Here is an 18,016-nt window from a genome sequence, read left to right as displayed (position 1 = left end):
ATATTTAATTTTGTTAAACACAAAGACACAGCATATAAGCAATTATAGCAATGTAACCCAACTGGGGGGAAGGTAAGGATAGAAAACCAAATAATAGATGATGCATTTGGTGTATTTAAATGTGGACTTCAACTCCACTGTGTGCAGTTTTAAACCCATAGTATAGTAATTCACTCATGCATGGTATTTCTGCTTGTTTAACCACATGCAAATGAAAAGCCTGGATGACAAGTTGCAATTGTCATCAAACTCCCCAAACAACAGTGCAAATACATAAATCAAGGAAAGTCTCATGGTGCAGAATCTTTGTGTTTCTATAGAGGTAAGAAATCCTGAAAAATCTGGAGGTGTTTGCAGTATGATAACAGCTCTCCCCTTTCTCGTTACTCAATAATCACCACCAATGGAAATGCGGTTGGCCCGCCCCTGCCGGTCTATTGTGAATCTGCGTTCAACTGGGTACCACTCTTCCAGCCTTGGCACCAAAGTGGCGCACCACGACATGCACAGCTGAACGAGGAGTGCGCCTTTGAAGATGTTTGATTGCCAAGCTACAATTTCTGGTGAGAGACGCGCTGATTTACGATTTTATTTAATCTGCGGTTTTTATCAGGCGGGCTATTTTTCGCGCTTAAGGAGCGGGTCTGATTCCCGGTGTCGAGGTAGAACGAGGTTTGTGAAGTGGTTTAATTCTGCGACCGCCTCGTTTAGGTTGGTAGTATTTGTGAAAATCGAGTAAGTCGACATGAGTTTTTGATGTCAGGAAGGCGGTAGACTCAGAGCACTGGGCACTCGAGTCCGTTTACTTTCATTTATGATGCTGCTTTTTATACATATATAAATATTTCGATTGGTCTTCCTGATAGCACGCCTCCTCTTTCAAATGCACGACAGATAAAAATGTGTAATAGAGCACCATTTCAAATGCGGATCGGCTCATGCCGCTGAACTTTTTTATGGTCGTGGTGTTGCCAATAGATACCGATTTCGCATAAGTTGTGAAGGCAAAGCAGGGAGAGCCGAAGGCATTGCTTGCTATATTTATTTTTATTTACGACACAACTCTGAATTGTAGTTTCAGTTATGAAACCACGAGCTTCGTCAGGGCCGTGGAAGAAATATGGATGTTTGTCATCTGTCTGCACCTTGTGAGACCCCCTCCTCCTCCAATACCGTATTTGGTTTTGTGTTGGAGCGAGAAGCGTGCGTCGTGGTTCTGGGCATTTTCACGGCACCCCCAGCTCCACGGCAGCTCGTGTTTGCTTCATGGGATTTTTTACAACAGAAGGGAAACAGATGCGCCCTAATGTCAACAGCCGATTACTCACGCAACATTGCGCGAAAAATGCGCCCCCGCAGCTCAGACGGACTGAGCGTTAAGACCACCCTGGTCTCCGTTTTGCCACACGAGCTGGGGGGGGGGGGGGGGTTCTTTTTGGGGGGGGGGGGGGCGAACCGACGGGTTGGCAGCTTCCTGTTCAGCACCGCAGACAGAGACAAAATCCGACTTGTCCACACCCACTTTTGGTCCACGTTACCGCTGCCCTTCTCTCCCCAAACATAGAGAGAGTACCGCCTACGCCTTATCGGTTTTAGTGCAGGTTGAGTTGCTCTCGCCCAGGACGTATTTTGAGTGGTTATTGGATGTGATATACACTGAAAGTCGCTATAAACAGCAGCTGAGTACCTGTGTGATGTTTGCTGAAGCTCAGGTGCAGAGGTCCGTGCTCTACTTTCGTTGGAACAGCATGTAATAACTTGAATTATAAAGGGATTTCGAAGGCCATCGTGATTATTATTTTGTCCCACGACAGCTTTTGAAAACGTCTTATTAAATGGAAGGAGTGTCATGAATAAGTTATTCACGAACTCAAGGTCTAAGTCTTACACAGTCAGGCGTGATTTATAAAATTAAATATCTAGCTATAGACACAATCAGACAGGGGCTAGAATCTGTCTAATTAATCATTCTTATCCTCTGATTGTTATTCACCACATGTGGTTGGTGCGTATCAGCAGATGTCTGTAATCATGATAAGTGTTGGTGGCTTCGTTGCCCTTTGAACCAGAGCTTATACGATCAGTCAGCAGTGGCTGGTCTGCGTTGCATAATCGTAAAAACCCCAAACAAATTTAAACATCCTACATGGCTGTGTTGCTGTGTAAACACATGGCTAATAGCTCATATTTGCCTTTGTGATGTGGTGTGTGTGTGGATGCAGTCATGTTGAAGCACAGCTGCACTGGTTGATGACGAAATGGATTTGGGTGGAAAGCAGGAAGGGATAGTGTTTTATGGGAGAGATTGGTGGAAGAAATGAGAGGCAGAGAAAGAGAAGGAGAGCAAGAAAAACAGAGTGAGGTGGAGAGAACATGCCTGCTGGCCTCCTGTCTGGACACATTACATTTTCATAGGCTGATATCGCACCGGCACAGCTGAATATAGATAACAAGCACTTCTTGTTCTACGCTGTCAACTTGGGTTTTTGTCTGTCTTTTGCTTACGTCTTCAGATTTGTAGATCCAGCAGCAGCAGATGTATACTATCTTTTATTTAGACTCCTTCTGATGACTAATATTTGCCTCTGCCTTTAGTCGGATTAGTGCAAAGAAGCAGGCTAAATAAACCTGTTGCGTAATCTGAGATTCAGGGCTGGATTAAATCACTGGCAGACCATGAAAATTAGCCATGGCCCTCCTTTAGGTCCTCCTTGGACAGATTTTATTGCTAATATCTTACTAGTATTCCACCTCTGATATTTTTTTTACACCTTAAAGAAATTCTTGACGAGAATTTGATGAAAAATAAAATCATGTCTGTACAGCAGATACACAGCTTGAGCAAAAGTTTTGAAACAGGCAACTTCATTGTACCCAGTAGTAATGAAATCCCCCTGCCAGGTTCTCTAAAGCTCACCAAAGAATTAACTTCTCCCCATGCTTTACACCTTTCTTCTAGACTAACCTTCACATGTTAGCATTTTTATTTTTTTAGAGTGAAACTAGATAAATGCTAAGACTCTTATCGTTTGAGCTTTCCGAGATCTGACTTGTAGTAGTATGGAGTATGCAGTAAACATCCTCTCTGCTCTCTCCTCAGGCTTATCTTCTCTCTCTTTTGTTTTGTGTTCTCACAGACTGAGTGACAAGCCTGTGGTGTAGTCGCCACCATGATAGCCACGGGTGGCCTGCTGCGCATGAACAGGCGCCAGGATTCGCTCCGATCGAAAAACCGAGCGGAGAACAAACGGAAGAGGAAATCCAAGAAAAAGAAGAAGAACGATGTGGTGGTGGTGAAGGGCAAACTCAATCTCTGCTCCCCTGCTGGTTTGGTGGCCGCTGTTGGAATTATAGTTCTTATGGTTGGGATTTCCATGGCTGTACTGGGCTACTGGCCCAGCCAGAACCAGCAGGAATACCAGGAGCGCCGCAGAACCGGGGGATTTCACACCAGCAGGATGAGCTATTCCAAAAGTCCTCAGATTACCTCCAACCTGACCCGTGGTGAGCCTTCCTCTGGCCAATCAAATCTGTTCAACCAGAGTCATTCTAACACCAGTGTTTCCAGCCCGTCCCGTCACTGTGGCTTTTTCTGTGACTTCCTGGATAACTATTTGTATTCAGACAACCTGAAAGTCTTCGGACCACTTGTGATGGGAATTGGTATCTTTCTCTTCATTTGTGCTAACGCCGTCCTCCATGAAAACCGAGACAAGAAAACTAAAATCATAAACCTGAGGGATATCTACTCCACAGTGATAGATCTGCACAGCATACGATCAAAGGAGTACTCACCTCTGAACGGCATGGTGAATTACACCCAGTCAAAGAGTGCAGAAGGGCCGTCGGGTTCATTCCCAACAAGTGGGATGCTTACTCGCAGTTCCTGGCCCTCCACTGGAATCACTTTCAAAGGTGAGAGTAGATGGCGAGGAGGTATTCAGACGCTCCTCATTGGTCAGCAGGCCTCGTAGCTTGTCCAAAGATGTGCAGACCTTCACAGAGACTGTCTATAGCATCTATAAAGACTACAGCAATAGCAGTGAGCAGGCACCTCAGCCCCGACAATGGGAGACCACCTCCATCGTCACCTCTTCTGTGAACGCTTTTACCCTGCCAGTAATCAAACTGAACAACTGTGAGGTGGGGGAGAAAGCAGAGGCAGAGGGACGCTCAAAGGAGGAGGTTGTTATAGAAGCTGCTGCTGAAAACATAAGTGAGGAGGGACAGGCCAGCAGCAGCAGCAGCCAGAGAGACGTGATGTACGGTAAGCAGAAGGAGGCTTCGATCATGGACTCTCCTCCTCCTCACCGGAGCCACGAGGACACCGACACAGGTATCCAACAGGGGGTGCCGCAGGCTCAGCCTCAACCGCAGAGGCCTCAGCTGTTTCCGCCATCTCCTGTTGCCAGGGCGATGGGTTCACGGCTGTCGCTCAACTCTCTCACGGATCAGCCCAGGCCAGCACGCCGCTGCAGCTTGTCTGTGTCTGGATGCCGTCAAGGTGACAGAGCCAGGCGGTTCAGCTACCCCCGTCTGGAGCACTCCAACAGCAAGGGCTACATAAAACTGAATGACCTGGGGGGTGAATCCTTCGAAACCCCCGACGCAGACACTTCTTTGGTGGCCCCTAAACAGGAAGTAGCAATGGACGCAGCAGCGGCGGAGGAAGAAGCTCAGGGACAGGACAATTTGGCGACACCGAGCACCTCTGGAGAATCCTAGGCCTCTTAAAACTCTTTGATGTCTTGTTATTTGCTTCGCACCCTCTTATGTGATTGCTAATGGGTGAAGCTGGCCATTAGAGAGGAAAGGAAACACGGAGAGTAAGCAACTAAGGACTATTGAAACATAGCCATGAATACTCAAGAGCAAGACTCTTTATAAATACACCAGACCAACAGTTCAAAATTCAGATGTAATTTTTCTATTTTTTCAATGTAGCAAGAGCAATACTAAAGACTTGTAAGGAGATTTAGAAATGGTTTGTAAAAAAAAAAGAAAAGAAAAGAAAATTTGATCAGATGAGGGTTTTTTTTTCTTTTGTATAAGAGTAAGGCAAACATTGTAGCTTGTAGAATTGCCAAAACTTTCACTCTGAACTACTGTCCAACATGTCGTACTGTAGCATTAACATATGCCACAGATATTTAAATAGTCTAGATTTGCTTCTCTGCATTGTTATGTGAATACCACGTGAATAGGTGAACTGAACTGAATCTCAGGTAGATGTCTGGCTTAGGATCGGGACCTTGAGGACAAGGTCTTCCCTATGTGCACACACTTGTTTATATGAAACATTCATGGTTTAATAAATTTGACTGTAACACCTCCATTGGGTCTAATAGATGTCTTTGTGTGATATTAGATTAAATGCCACGAATGCAAAATGGCTTGTTTGCTCCAAATAGTTTCACTTGCGTTAAGAAAAATTAAAAGGATTAAAAAACTGGAAGTCGGACTATGATTGATTGTGTGGCAAACGTAGAGACTGTATGGATTTTTTTTTCCTGGACTTTAGCCGTACTTCTCATTACTGGGAAACACTGCAGTGGTATTGATGTTTTATTATTTCTGCCAGCTGAACCGAGACCAGTGACCTATAAGTGACCTTTACAACAGTCTTCTTAATAATTGTCTTCACTATTACAAAGGGAAGTCAACAGCTGAGTATCTGCTCAAATGGGTGACAAAATAAACAGGGAAAAATAAAATGGGCATTTATTGATAATAGTGACTGTCATAACTGTCAGTGCCCAATAACTCACCTGGTTGAGCAGGTGACCCGGAGGTCAAAGGCTGCTGTATAGGGGTCTGAGCACAAGTCTAGATCAGATAGTTTCCTGTGTGTCATTTCCGCACGATCTCTTCTACTGGATTGTCAAATAAGGCCTCAAAATGCTAAAAAAAAAATTGAAAATCATGTTCAGCTGAGATCTGGCAGATAGATGCTAATCATTCAACAATCCCTTATATGCAAGCAGGTGCATTTATTACTGTTTCTCCATTTACTTAAACAGATTTTTCCATACAACTTGTATGATTAGCACCAAAAAAAAAACCCAAACAGGTAGTATTCAGTTATCCTAAGTGCATCAATACTCCTGTTTTGTGGCAATTTATGCATAGAGTTTATCATATGTCTACATGACTTCATCATAATCTGCTACTGTACTATTGTACTTTTTAACCTCACTGCAGTTATAGATACACCTTTAAGTTGTGCACATGAAATACAATAGACTTACTCTATAGCCAGCCCTATATTTTTTTTAATATAGTTACTTATATGAGATAAATGCATGCCTTGTACTGTTGTAAATGCATATTGCACCACTGCCACTTCACTGTGTATACAGTGCTGCGCATTATAGAGCCAGGCCCTTTTCTTTACATTTTGCTTCTAAAATGCTTTCTTGTATTTTTTTAAGAGATCTTGAGCAACAGTTCTCCGGGGCTTATGAAGGTCGTTCATAAAAGTGCCATCAGATTTTGAATCTACCATGCAATACCATCTGTCAAGTGTCCGATTAGCAACGGCTTTGTTTTTTGTTTTTTCAGCATAATGATGATCCAAACACACTGCCACTGCAGTAAAAGCATGAGTGAACACTATCAGTCATTGGCCTCCCCAAAGCCCGGACCTCAACATTACTGAAGCAGTGTGGGATCAAATGTCAACCAACAGTCCTTCAACAAGCCTGGAGAACAATCCCTTAAGTATACTTAAAGAAACAGACAGTTCAGAGTTCAGGCTGTGTTGAAGAGTAAAGGTAGCTATAGCAAAACGTTGACTTTCAAGCTCATTGGAAGTACACAGACTCTGTTTTTGCCTTATACACATTTCTATGTATGCTTGCATACGTTTGAATAAATTCCTGTGACTATTTTTATTTTCTTTGTTAAATAAAAAGAAATAAGGGGTACTTCAAGACTGTTGCACAGCACTCATCTTCCAAGTCCTACATATTGTTAACAGTTCTTACAGGATCAGACAAAAAGTCCACTTCGAAGTTTGCAGACTATTCACGAGAGGAGCCAGCGCAGCTCAGCCTAACGTGGCCATCTAGTGGTCATGTGATGTTTGAAAAAAACAGAAGAAGAAGAAGAAGTACAAAAAATAAAGGCGACCAGCAGGTGGCACTGGGTCTACGCTGGTTGAGTCGTGGGCGTGCCCGTTTATGAGCACCACGGGGCCGATTTCTTTTTAGAGGCAGGAGGGGGCGGGGTCAGCTCGCTCCGTCTCTGGGAAGGTTTGCCAAATCTGGCGCTCACAGGTGTGTGATCCCTTTCACCCGGACGAGACCCACGCAGGGGATTCCTGGTCTTCGTAGCGCTCCCTGACCAACAGCTGGCGTTTGGGCAGTTTGTGTCCCCTCGCTGAACACTCAGGTAAACTGCTCGCTTGTGTTTACACTGTTGTTTAGTTTGTGTGTCGAAAAACAGGCTGTCACTATATGAGCACGAGCAAACTTAAGTCGGGTTTTTTTTTGTAATTAATGCAGCATTAGGATGTTATATGTGGTTGTTAATATTTCTGAAGGGCTATTCTCGTCGTCTGACATATCTTAGTAATGTTCTGTTTCATTTTTCATGTCTTTTTTCCGTTGCAATCACCGGGCTTTCCACCACAACTTGACCTGCTGCTTTCCCGGCGATCTGTTACATTTCAAACGGTGAGTACAAGTGTTTATGGGCAACAATGTGAAACACACAGAGAGACAAGCACAAGGAATAATTTGGAGTTAGAACAAAATACGTTTCAAGCGGCAGCCTCTTCACACATTATACTGCAGAGTAAAGGGCCAAACAGACGCGATCAATACTTTACCTCGCTTTATTTTGAAAATCTAACGTGACGGAGCATTGAGAAACTTCGTGTAACAGCTGTTTAAAAGTGAAAACAAGTCAGATCCATTTCTTCCCGATACAAATACAAAGCCCTCGATAAATCTAAGTTCTGTGTCACACTTTAGACTCAAGTCTTTTACAATTTGCTGAATGCGTCTATAATCTCCTCATCAGCATTTTTCTCGGGCTATTTCTTAACTCGTTTCTTCTCATAACTGCTGAGGAAGCACTTCTTGTTTTCTTTGACACGCACACACATAGACACACACAGACACCTGATTAAATGTTTGCTGGGCACAGACAGGCTATTCGGAAAGGGGAAGTTGTCACAGCATGTGTTTCCTCTCCTTGAAATAGAGAAGACGTTTCTGTTATAATATTCTCTTTCATCTACACTGAACTGAACATTCATCTCATGGCATTGTTAATAGGGAGGTCCATATGGCTGCAATGAAATTTTATTTGATGTTTAATCTTTTAGATATGTATGTATCTTAATATGGGACAGTGGTTTTATAGTGCCATCTGACCATTTGCGCTTGAGTAATTTCAGCAGTTTTATAAGGTCGAATGATGAGTTTGAATGTACAGGACTGAGGAGATAACACCGGCCAAAGTCCGTGGGACTTGTCTTGTTCACTTGCTTGTGTGCGCAGTCTTTGATGTTTCTGCGGATGATTGGTAGCATTTTGCTGAGGCTTAACATTTCTTGTACCCCATGAGCTGGCTTGGACTGGCCAAAATGTTCTCACTCTGTCATACCAGAGGAAGTAGTGTTATTTAATTTTGTGTCTTTCACTGATATGTTAGCGTTGTCATTAAGGACAACTTGGACCACAAAGAATGGTTGGGTTGTTTGTTTTTGTTTTGATAGTTGTTGTTTTTTTTTTTAAACCCTTCTAACTAAAAACACATTTTAGCTGATTTTTTTTTTTAAACCCATAAACTCCTATGAAATCGTTTATTTTATTATCATTATTATTATTATTATTGTACTTCAGTAGTATATGTATTTTGTTATTTTGGTTGCTTGGGGTCAAGTTAACATATTGTTTGTTTGTTTTGTTTTTTTTAACTTGTTAGCTAACAGTAGTTTTACATACCCAGTCATCACAGTGGATCATTTACACTGGTGTTACATTTTCTGTGTACACAAATATGCGAGCTTCTGAGTAACATAAAATTTGCCATCAGCCAACCAGCAAGTTTGTCATGACTGCGTGGAGATGTTTGTTTTCTTGTTATGCATCGCCAAAGAATTGGAGAGTATAAGGTCTGTTCGACTTCTTTCAGCACTGTTTTGGTCTCTACCAACTGCTGGATGAAATGGCTGTCTCTATATCCAGCTGCAGATGGTGCCCAAGCAAAGCTACTTTAGCGCTAACATTCCTGTCAGGATAGGTAAACAGTTTGCATTCTGCAAAGGCAAATAAAGCCTCAGCGAGCTTTGGGTGATAAAACTCTTTCAATCATTTGCTAAAAGCATCCCTCTCACTGCTGCATTGTTTTTATTTCATACATTGCTATGATGATAATAATACAGCCAGTTTAAATATTCAAAGCAGGTAAAATAAGTATCATTTATGAAAAGTTTAATCCACAAAATTTTTGCTAATTTGCTTCTTCACCGGGAATTTGTAAGTTTGTGTTGACCACTACTTTGAGAAGATCACCATACAGAAAAATCCAGACATGTCCACCTTTTGAAATGGCTGATCTTTTCTAACTTTGGCAAAAAATGTGCAAAAGCTAATAAAACTATTAGGAGAGGAAAGTTTTCCAGGACCTGTTTAAAGGATGAATTCCACTTAAGGAAAGGCATTAACTCCAAACAAGAGTTTTCCAGCATGCTCTTCCTCCAGCTCTTTCTGGAAAAGGTACACCGTAAATTGAAAATGGCAAGCTGCACTTACAGATTAGCCAATAAAACATCGTCTTAGCTGCTGTGATTTATGTGACACAGCTGGAACATGGAAAAGGCTATTTAAATGTGTTGGGTGTCCATGTTGCTTGTTGATTTTTTTTTTCCAAGTAGGACCAGTGGAACATGGGAAGGTTGTAATTACAGGCAAGCAGCTGGGAAATTCCAAATTGTGACCAAAACTCCAAATGCTGTATATTTTTTATTTTTTTCAAACATGCATAGTTCATGAGATATTAAGTCTGAGGATACATTGATGTTATAATGGAGTAGTCCTTTAGAGTTCCCCATGTTGCCTGTATAGCCTTTTGAGAATCAGAGGATTTCCTATAAGTTGTATTAAATTTTATTTAGTTTTTTTACTTTGTTAGCTGCCTCTACACTATATACAGATAAAATCTCTTCATCGTGGTTTAAAAAGAGTCATTCACGTCACACATCTAAGGCTTTAAGAGCTACACAAAGACAGATTTCTTACTGTTGTTTTGATGTAATGTTGTAGCTGATGAATCCTATCTCTGCCTATTCATCTTAGGAATTTACATCAATGCTGCTGTCAGTTTAGTACATGATCAATAGCACTAGGTTTGGACTGCAGGAGAATACATTATTTTACCTGCTGCTCTTTGTTGCTGTGACTCATTGTGCTGCTGTATGAAAACCAGTGGAAGGGCTAGGTGTGTGACTCAGAAGTAAGAGGTTAAAGGTTAAAAGGAACAGCCAGCAAACCCTTGTTGTTATAAGGATTCATAGATAAGTAAGGCAAAGGTTGGAGTATTGTCTGTGCACTTTAAATGGAATGAAATGGTTATTACATTAAAGCCACAACTTTCCCATGGTGCACATGCTGGATTTTAAAAGCTCATATTACATTATCTTTGTGGAAAGCAATATATGCTTTTGAATACTGTTATACCAAACTGAGTGTTTCAAATCAATCTATTTTTGCAGTTCTAATGATACTTGGGTGCTATTGAATAGTGAGATTGAATTCTAATACAAAATTGTGAGTTTTTATATATCTATATCTCGCTCTCTCTCGATAGATAGATAGATAGATAGATATAATGATCAAGGGGTTGCTGTCGCTCAGATCATCAGCTAATTGAAAAGTCAGTGGTCTAATCCATGGCTTCTTTAGTCTGCACATCGAAATATCCTTAAGCAGGATCTGTGTTTCTCCCTCAGAATCCATCAGAGTGTGTGTGTGTGTGTGTGTGTGTGTGTGAGAGAGAAATGTTGGATAAAAGCTCTTGTCTGAATGTATGTGTGACTAGGTGAAAGAGCCCTGTAGTAAAAACGACTTTTAAGTGCTCAAGTTAGTAGAAAAGCACTACATAAGTACCAGTCTATTTACAGTTTCAATAGCAAAGTGTTAATCAGTGATAATCACAGACTTTGTGCCTTCAGGTGTACAGTCTAGTTCAGTCTATTAAAGCAAGTTGAACCCAACGCGTGAGTGCAGCGCTGCTGTCTTCAGAGGCTGGAGGAGATAAAACGTATGACTCAATCTTGTTGCAGTGCATTGATAAGCTTGTTGGGAGCATTGTTATCTCCCAGCATGCCCAACCACTTGAAAGCGGTCTGGAGCTGTCTTTGCCTTATAAAGCCGTAGTCTGCGCGATGGCACCCTGAAAGTCACAGGCAGCAAAGAGGTTACTCTTTCAGCTTAACCTCCAATGGGATGCTGGGCAGGACTTCCAACAGTTTACATCAGAGTAAAGCTAAGACTCTTATTGGATAGAATATTTTATATTCGGTAGATATAAAATAAATTCTTCATATTTTTGTTAAGTGGGTTTCTGCGCTTGAGAGTTAAATGATTTTAGATGAGAAGGTTGACTCTAACTCAAATCTTGAATCTGTTTTAGGCTAACGATGCTACCTGGTTAGCATTATTTAGCACAAATATTCAAATTGGTAAGAAAGGCTCACCTATTCATGAAGTATCCCCTGGTTTTCCTCTGTCTCGCAGAAGCACTCCAGGAAATAGTCTAGAACATCTCTCCTATAAAACCACAGCGCAGGCTGCTGTTTTTAATCCTGGCTTTCTGTACCAATTAAACAAGAGCTCCTTTGCTAATTATTGAGCTTCAGAGGTGTACAGACAGGTTAGCTTCCCCTGCCCCCACATTCCAGCCTTTATGCTATATTAAGCTAAGCTCATTGACTTTTGATGGCAGCTTCATAATTATTGCAGGTAGATTAAGTTTCACATCTAACTCTGGCTGGGAAGGGGAAAAAAGAGCTTTTCCCTTTGAGAAACAGTGTTGAGTGCTTATTGAAAATGTTGGTTTTCATGAAATCAACACAGATAAATATTTTAGATTTAATTGCAACAGTTGAGAGGAAAAAGTGTGATTTATTGTAGACCAGGCTGGTTTGGATTACATAGTCGAAATCCTCCTTAAAGTGCTTTGTTTTTCACGAATTGGTATCCACAGCAAAGCCAAAAAAGGAAGCTTTTTTCTCTCCTTGTTGCCACGTGCTGCACACGTGCCGCCCCTCGCTTACTCAGACAGTTCCTAACCAAAAGTTACTTGATGGGCAAAACTGTGAATTCCAAAGGTTGTAAATACAGCCCTCATTTATGATGCCTCGAGATAAGATGTGCTTCCTACATGCAGAAAGCAAGTATCTTATTATTACTTCATTTTTATTTCTTCTTAATCTGCAACGTGTGCCTTTCAGCCAGAGATGAAAAAAGTGTAGGAGGTGTAGTGGAATGAGGGTGTGCGCAAAGTGGGGTAGGGGGTTGATTTGGAAGCTTTTGCCCAGTGTGGGGTGTCAAAATCAGACTCTAATTTCCATTGTGTGCTTGCTGACCTGCAGCCCTTTGGGAGTGAAGGCATTCGCAGCTGAGTTGAGCTGGACAGTAGGGGATGGTAGTCGTGACTGGTTGGAGGTGAAGTTCAGCCCATTTGATTTGAGTTCATTCAGTTCAAAGTGTAATTTACAGACGAACTAACGCAGTCATAAACTCTCAAAAATGCATTCATAGTTTGAATAATGGAACTGTAAAAAACCCTATAAAAGCCACAGATTGCAATGATTAAAAATGCCTTTTTATCGGAATGGTTCAGGTAAGCATAGAAATATCATCTAGTGAAGTATTTCTCTTACTGTGTTTGAAAACCCAGCAGACAAAATGGAAAGTGATCCTGTGTTTGGCAAACAAAAAACAAACCAAAAAAGACACATTTTAGAGTAGCAGTTATTTTCCCCCAGACCTGGGATTTGCTGAAACTGCTGGAATTTTCTTTCTTCTTTTTGTAATTGGATCACACGGGTGATTTGCCAGGTTCTGTAAGGGACATGCTTCAACTTAATTGTACATTGATGAAGTGCCAGCTTGCTTGTTCTGACCACAGTACTGTAAATTGGATTGCTGTAATGAACTTCATGAGGTTCCTGATTATAGAGAATGAGCATATAGACATATTTATACTTAACAAGCTTTACAGTGTGAATTTTAAGAAAAAAGTTTTTTTTTTCCCCAAAAAAACTAGGGCTTGTAGTATTACTTCTCACTTTTTTATGTTCTTGTGTTAAATGAAAGTGAAATGTAAGAAGATCGGCTGAATGCAACTTCTATTACATTTCAGTTTTGAGTCAATTGAAATAAAAGAGACAGTGGTAGAGTTGTTAACTATTGTTTTTTGTCTTATGTTATCTGCTTTTGTTCATACTTGTTTTGATTCTAAGAAAAGAAAAGATTTTAGAAGTAAACTGGGTTCAAGGTCAGGGTTCTCAGCAGACGACCTGCACGGGAACTCGGTGTCTGTACACAGCAGAAAAAAGTGAAGAGTTAAGCAGCCACATAAGCTAAGTCGAGTCCACAGATCACATGTTGGCTGTCTTGCGTGGTATTAATCATTTTGCTGACCAAGGGCTGCTCTAGAGACTTGGAAGAGTCACCGATGTGCACTCACTTATCTGTGAGTAATTATATGTGAAGATAGAAAGTCACAGCACAGTTAAAGGCCAAGGCTTTATTGCCTCAGATTTAAATAACCATTGAGAAAGGGTGACACGCGCAGCCTGTTTTATTACATGTTGAGCTAACAATTATATATTAAAAAAAACACAAGTGTTTAAATATTTTTCTGCAGAACAGTTCTGTTTACCTTCTGCCTTCTAATAGATATGGACTTAGAATTTTTTTTGGATTTTCAAAACAATTGAGACAGTAACACATTTTGAACATTGCTTTGGAACTTCAAAACTGGCTGTTAATTTAACATTAAATCAGACCACTCATGGATTTGTGAAAACCCTGCCTACAATAGATACTCTTCCACTTTGAGGAACTTGTTTTAGGCTACCAGCTGACAAAAACCAAAGGCATTCTGACAAAGCCAGGCTTAAAAATGTTGGGTCTGTGTTTCCACAAACCCCGCTAATTCTAGAGACTTATTCATCATGAAGAAAACAAGACAGTCGATCGATCGATTATTTGCGCAAGGGAGGCCTCTCATCTGTGTCCAGCACGACAATGACCCCCAGATCTGACCTCCTCCTGCTACCTTTTATTGAGAGACAGTTCACACAAAACACGTCAGAACAAAGCCACGCCCACATGGTCCTAAGATGTGTGAACTTCTGTATTTAAGTAAGAGTGTGTGTGTGTGTGTGTGTGTGTGTGTCAGACCTCCTGCTGACCAAAGGGTCGTAAACCCAGGAAGTTTACATCAAAAGAAACAGATCTTTCAGATAGGATGTATCTACAATAAAACCTCCCCCAGCACAGAGTGGTTGGAGAGGTGGTCAGGATCAAAGGAATGGCTTTGATCCTACTGCTTGAACTAAGACTGTACAAATTTAAGAAACACAATGGCAACATTCAACAATTAGACTTAACAAAAATATTAGCATATTTAAGACCTAGTCTATACAGTCCCCTGTTCATGTTGAACACTGAAGCAGATTTACTGCAGTAGCAGAAGACCACTGAGTTCCACTTCTGTGAGTTAGGAATGGGAAACTGAGGCTACAGTTCATACCAGCTCACCAAAGATGGACAATAGAAGGTTGTCAATGTCTCTTGATTTCTTAGTCCTGATTTCTGACCCTAGGGTCAGAGTTTGGCATAAACAACATGCTGCTGCTGGTGTAGTGGTGTGGGGGATATTTTCTTGGCATTTTTTAGTGTTTAAAAAACAAGATGTGTAAACGCAACATCCTACCTGAGTATTGTTGCTGACTTTGTCCATCCCGTTATTATCACAGTGTGCACATGACGGTTGCTTCGAGCAGGAAAACTCGCCATGTCACAGAGCTCAGATCATCTCAAATTGCTTTCATGACAATCAGATCACCCTACTCAAATAGCCCCCACACTCGCAGATCTCAGTCTGATAAATATGTTTGGGATGTGGGGGAACAGGAGATTTGCATCATGGATGAGTAGCTGCCAAATCTACAGCAACTGTAGTACTATCATGTCAAATGGAGCAAAATCTCAGAGAAGTGTTTCCAGCAGCTTGTTGAATCTGCCATGAAGAGTTAAGGCAGCTCTAAAGGCAAAAAAGGGATCCAACCCAGTATTAGTGTCTGCTTTAACAAGGATCAATTTTCTGATGGTGTATTTTGGTCTCTTTTTTTTGCTGTGTGGTAGCCAAAAACCACCTCATGAGGTGTTTAGGGGATAATCCCCCAATGTCACTACCATCACAGACTGTAACAACTTCATTACAGAACTACCCAAAATATATTTAAGCTACTCCCTACCCTCAAATATGAAAGTGGGAGGAATGAGGATGATTGATTTGAAACAAGTTTCATATTTTATCTTCTATTGGCAACATTTTTTTAAGTAGTTTTTCATGACCAGCAATAAAGTACGGTCTGTTTGCCTTTGTTAAGCAGCTTAAATGTTCAACATTTAACCATTTTTATTTGTTACCTAATGACCAAGCTCCATTACATTTAATGCTTCAAGTATTCAATGTGCATTGATATTTCCTGTAGGGACAAGCTAATATGCAAGCTCTCATCCCTTATTTTACTGCATTAAAGTCATACCGCCGCGACCCGCTGGCTAGACAGGCCCTGATGAGCAATGTCTGAAACAATCAGTCTGGTCATACTGCGCCAGACTCCACCTGCTCTAAATGTAGATAACCATTGTTTAGCTGGGCAGAAAAAAAGATATTGTAGCTAGTTGTTACAGCCTCTTGTACACTATGTTTTCTCAGAGAGCCTCATTGTGGTAATGTGCACAACAATTTGTTTTGGAAGCATAAGCTATAGTACTCATTACAAAAACAAGACAGGACGTGAAGGGGAGGGCGTGTAACAGACCATCACTGATCTCCACTGGTGGTAAGGGTATGTGACAAAAGCAAATCCTTTCACTTTTTTGTGGTTAATGGACATATCACTTTAACACTCAGGCTGGTAGCCCTTTAAGTTATTACATTTATTACATTTACATTTATTATATATTACAGGTATTACATCATCTCCTAACTACACAAGTAAGAGTTGTTTGAATAAAAAGACTGTATATAGTGTAGTTTAATTACTTTACTATATCCACTAAATATAAAACATTGTTTTATGGTTTTGTTTTATGACTTGTCCACCGAGAGACTGAATGAGGAAGCAGCTGTCTGCTTTCTGTATATAAGTGTCACTGTGTGTTGTTCTGCTATGTGGAAAGCACGCCCACTTTGTCACTGTCACTATTTATGTATGAATTCAGCAGAAAGTTCTCATTAGTGTTCACGACTGCATGTTTATATTTGTGTAGCATATTGTAAGTGTGGGCATCCAGCATGAAAGCAGTTCATTGAAAGAAAAGTCAAATGGGTGATCGAGTTGGGTCAAATTCCCACTGGGAGGCGGGAGGCAAAACCCACAAATCCCCAGAGGGAACAACCCAGACTCTAATTAAGAACTCGCTTTTATGTCTGTATTTGTGAATGCACACAAACCAATATGTATGCCTGGGAGAGCGCTGCAGATGTGCGTTTGCATCGCTGCGTTCACATCCTCATAATTTCCTTTTTTTTTATTGTGCCTTAGATTGTTTTCCAGTTGGCAGTGGATGATATAGAGATTGTCTAGCTTCAGCTCTGTGACAGAAGTAGTATTTGAATCCTTGATGCAAGTAAAATTTCTACTATACCACAGAGTAAATGTCCTACATTGTCCAGAAATATTCATGGAAAATGTACTTGAAATGTAAATAGTGAAAGTGCTTGTTGTGCAGTTCCTGTCAGTGTTATATTTCTGGAAAATGATACTGATGCAAAAACTTGTTCCTGTGGATGGTCAAAGTGAGCTTTTTTTAATGGTGGTGACTATTTTAACCTGAAGCATGTTTTTTAAGCTTATTACTGCTTATATATGTTGAATATCTGTTGCGGGGTCCTTACCCTACAATATAAAGTGCCTTGAAGTGACTGTGGTTGTAAATTGGCTCAATATTAATAAAGTTGAATTGAAATACTAGTCTGCAAAGTAACTTTAGCCGCTACATAAATATCAGAAAGTAGAAAAGTGAAACACAGTTTAATGTACACTGTTGAACTGAGATTCAAGTCGCCGCTCTGTCTAGACACATTTATATTATACGCACGCACAAGATTCTGAAATGTTGATATAGAACATGGCATAGTGATAATGTTTATGCTTTTAATTCTTGGAGCGTGACCTATGTTGGATTTTTGTGGCTGATCCTGTTTCTGTAGCCTAAAAGCATTCTGATATAGATATTTTCAGTTTGTCTCCAGCTCTGTATCTAACAAGCAAGACATTACTTTACATCACCAAATGGCACATATCAGACAATATATACACGAATGCCAATATTGGTGGAATGTTTTTTTTCCAGTGTTATAAAGATGATATTTTTGGCAATGATTTGTTATTTGTGTTGTAAACAACAATTGCCTCTATAACACATTAGGTAAATGAATGGAGCATATTGGTGAACAATATAGGCTTCAGAAATTGTTTTTAAAATTTCTTTATTTTAAACAATTTTTAAACAAATAAAAAGGTCCACTTATGAGATTTGGTTGCTGTGTGCTATGCTTGGCACAGTAGTTTGTTTTCTTTTGTTGTTGTTTTTTTTAACAAAATTGTTTAATGAATTCTTGACCATTCAGTTAAAAATGGTCCTACTCACATTGAAAACTCAATTTTAGATAAGACTTAATTTAGATTAATTTAAACAACTTTTGAAATCTATCCTGCCCAACTCTTTAATAGTCAGTTTATTTTAGAAATTTTGTA

At 40.5% G+C, this 18,016-nt stretch overlaps 1 protein-coding gene across 1 annotated transcript; it reads left to right on the top strand.

Moving 5' to 3' along the window:
* The first annotated feature begins 444 nt into the window (after positions 1–444).
* Positions 445–3,999, top strand: LOC120724150 (transmembrane protein 200C-like). Its single transcript, XM_040016187.1, has 2 exons — positions 445–563; positions 3,138–3,999. Exon 2 carries the CDS (start codon positions 3,171–3,173, stop codon positions 3,972–3,974), a length of 804 nt encoding a protein of 267 aa, XP_039872121.1. The 5' UTR covers positions 445–563; positions 3,138–3,170; the 3' UTR covers positions 3,975–3,999.
* Positions 4,000–18,016: the final 14,017 nt, after the last annotated feature.

Source organism: Simochromis diagramma, unplaced genomic scaffold, assembly GCF_900408965.1.
Source record: "Simochromis diagramma unplaced genomic scaffold, fSimDia1.1 OVJJ01000205.1, whole genome shotgun sequence".
Taxonomy (NCBI): Eukaryota; Metazoa; Chordata; class Actinopteri; order Cichliformes; family Cichlidae; genus Simochromis; species Simochromis diagramma.
Note: the sequence above shows the minus strand (reverse complement) of the source record. Positions and strands in the feature narration are given on the sequence as shown.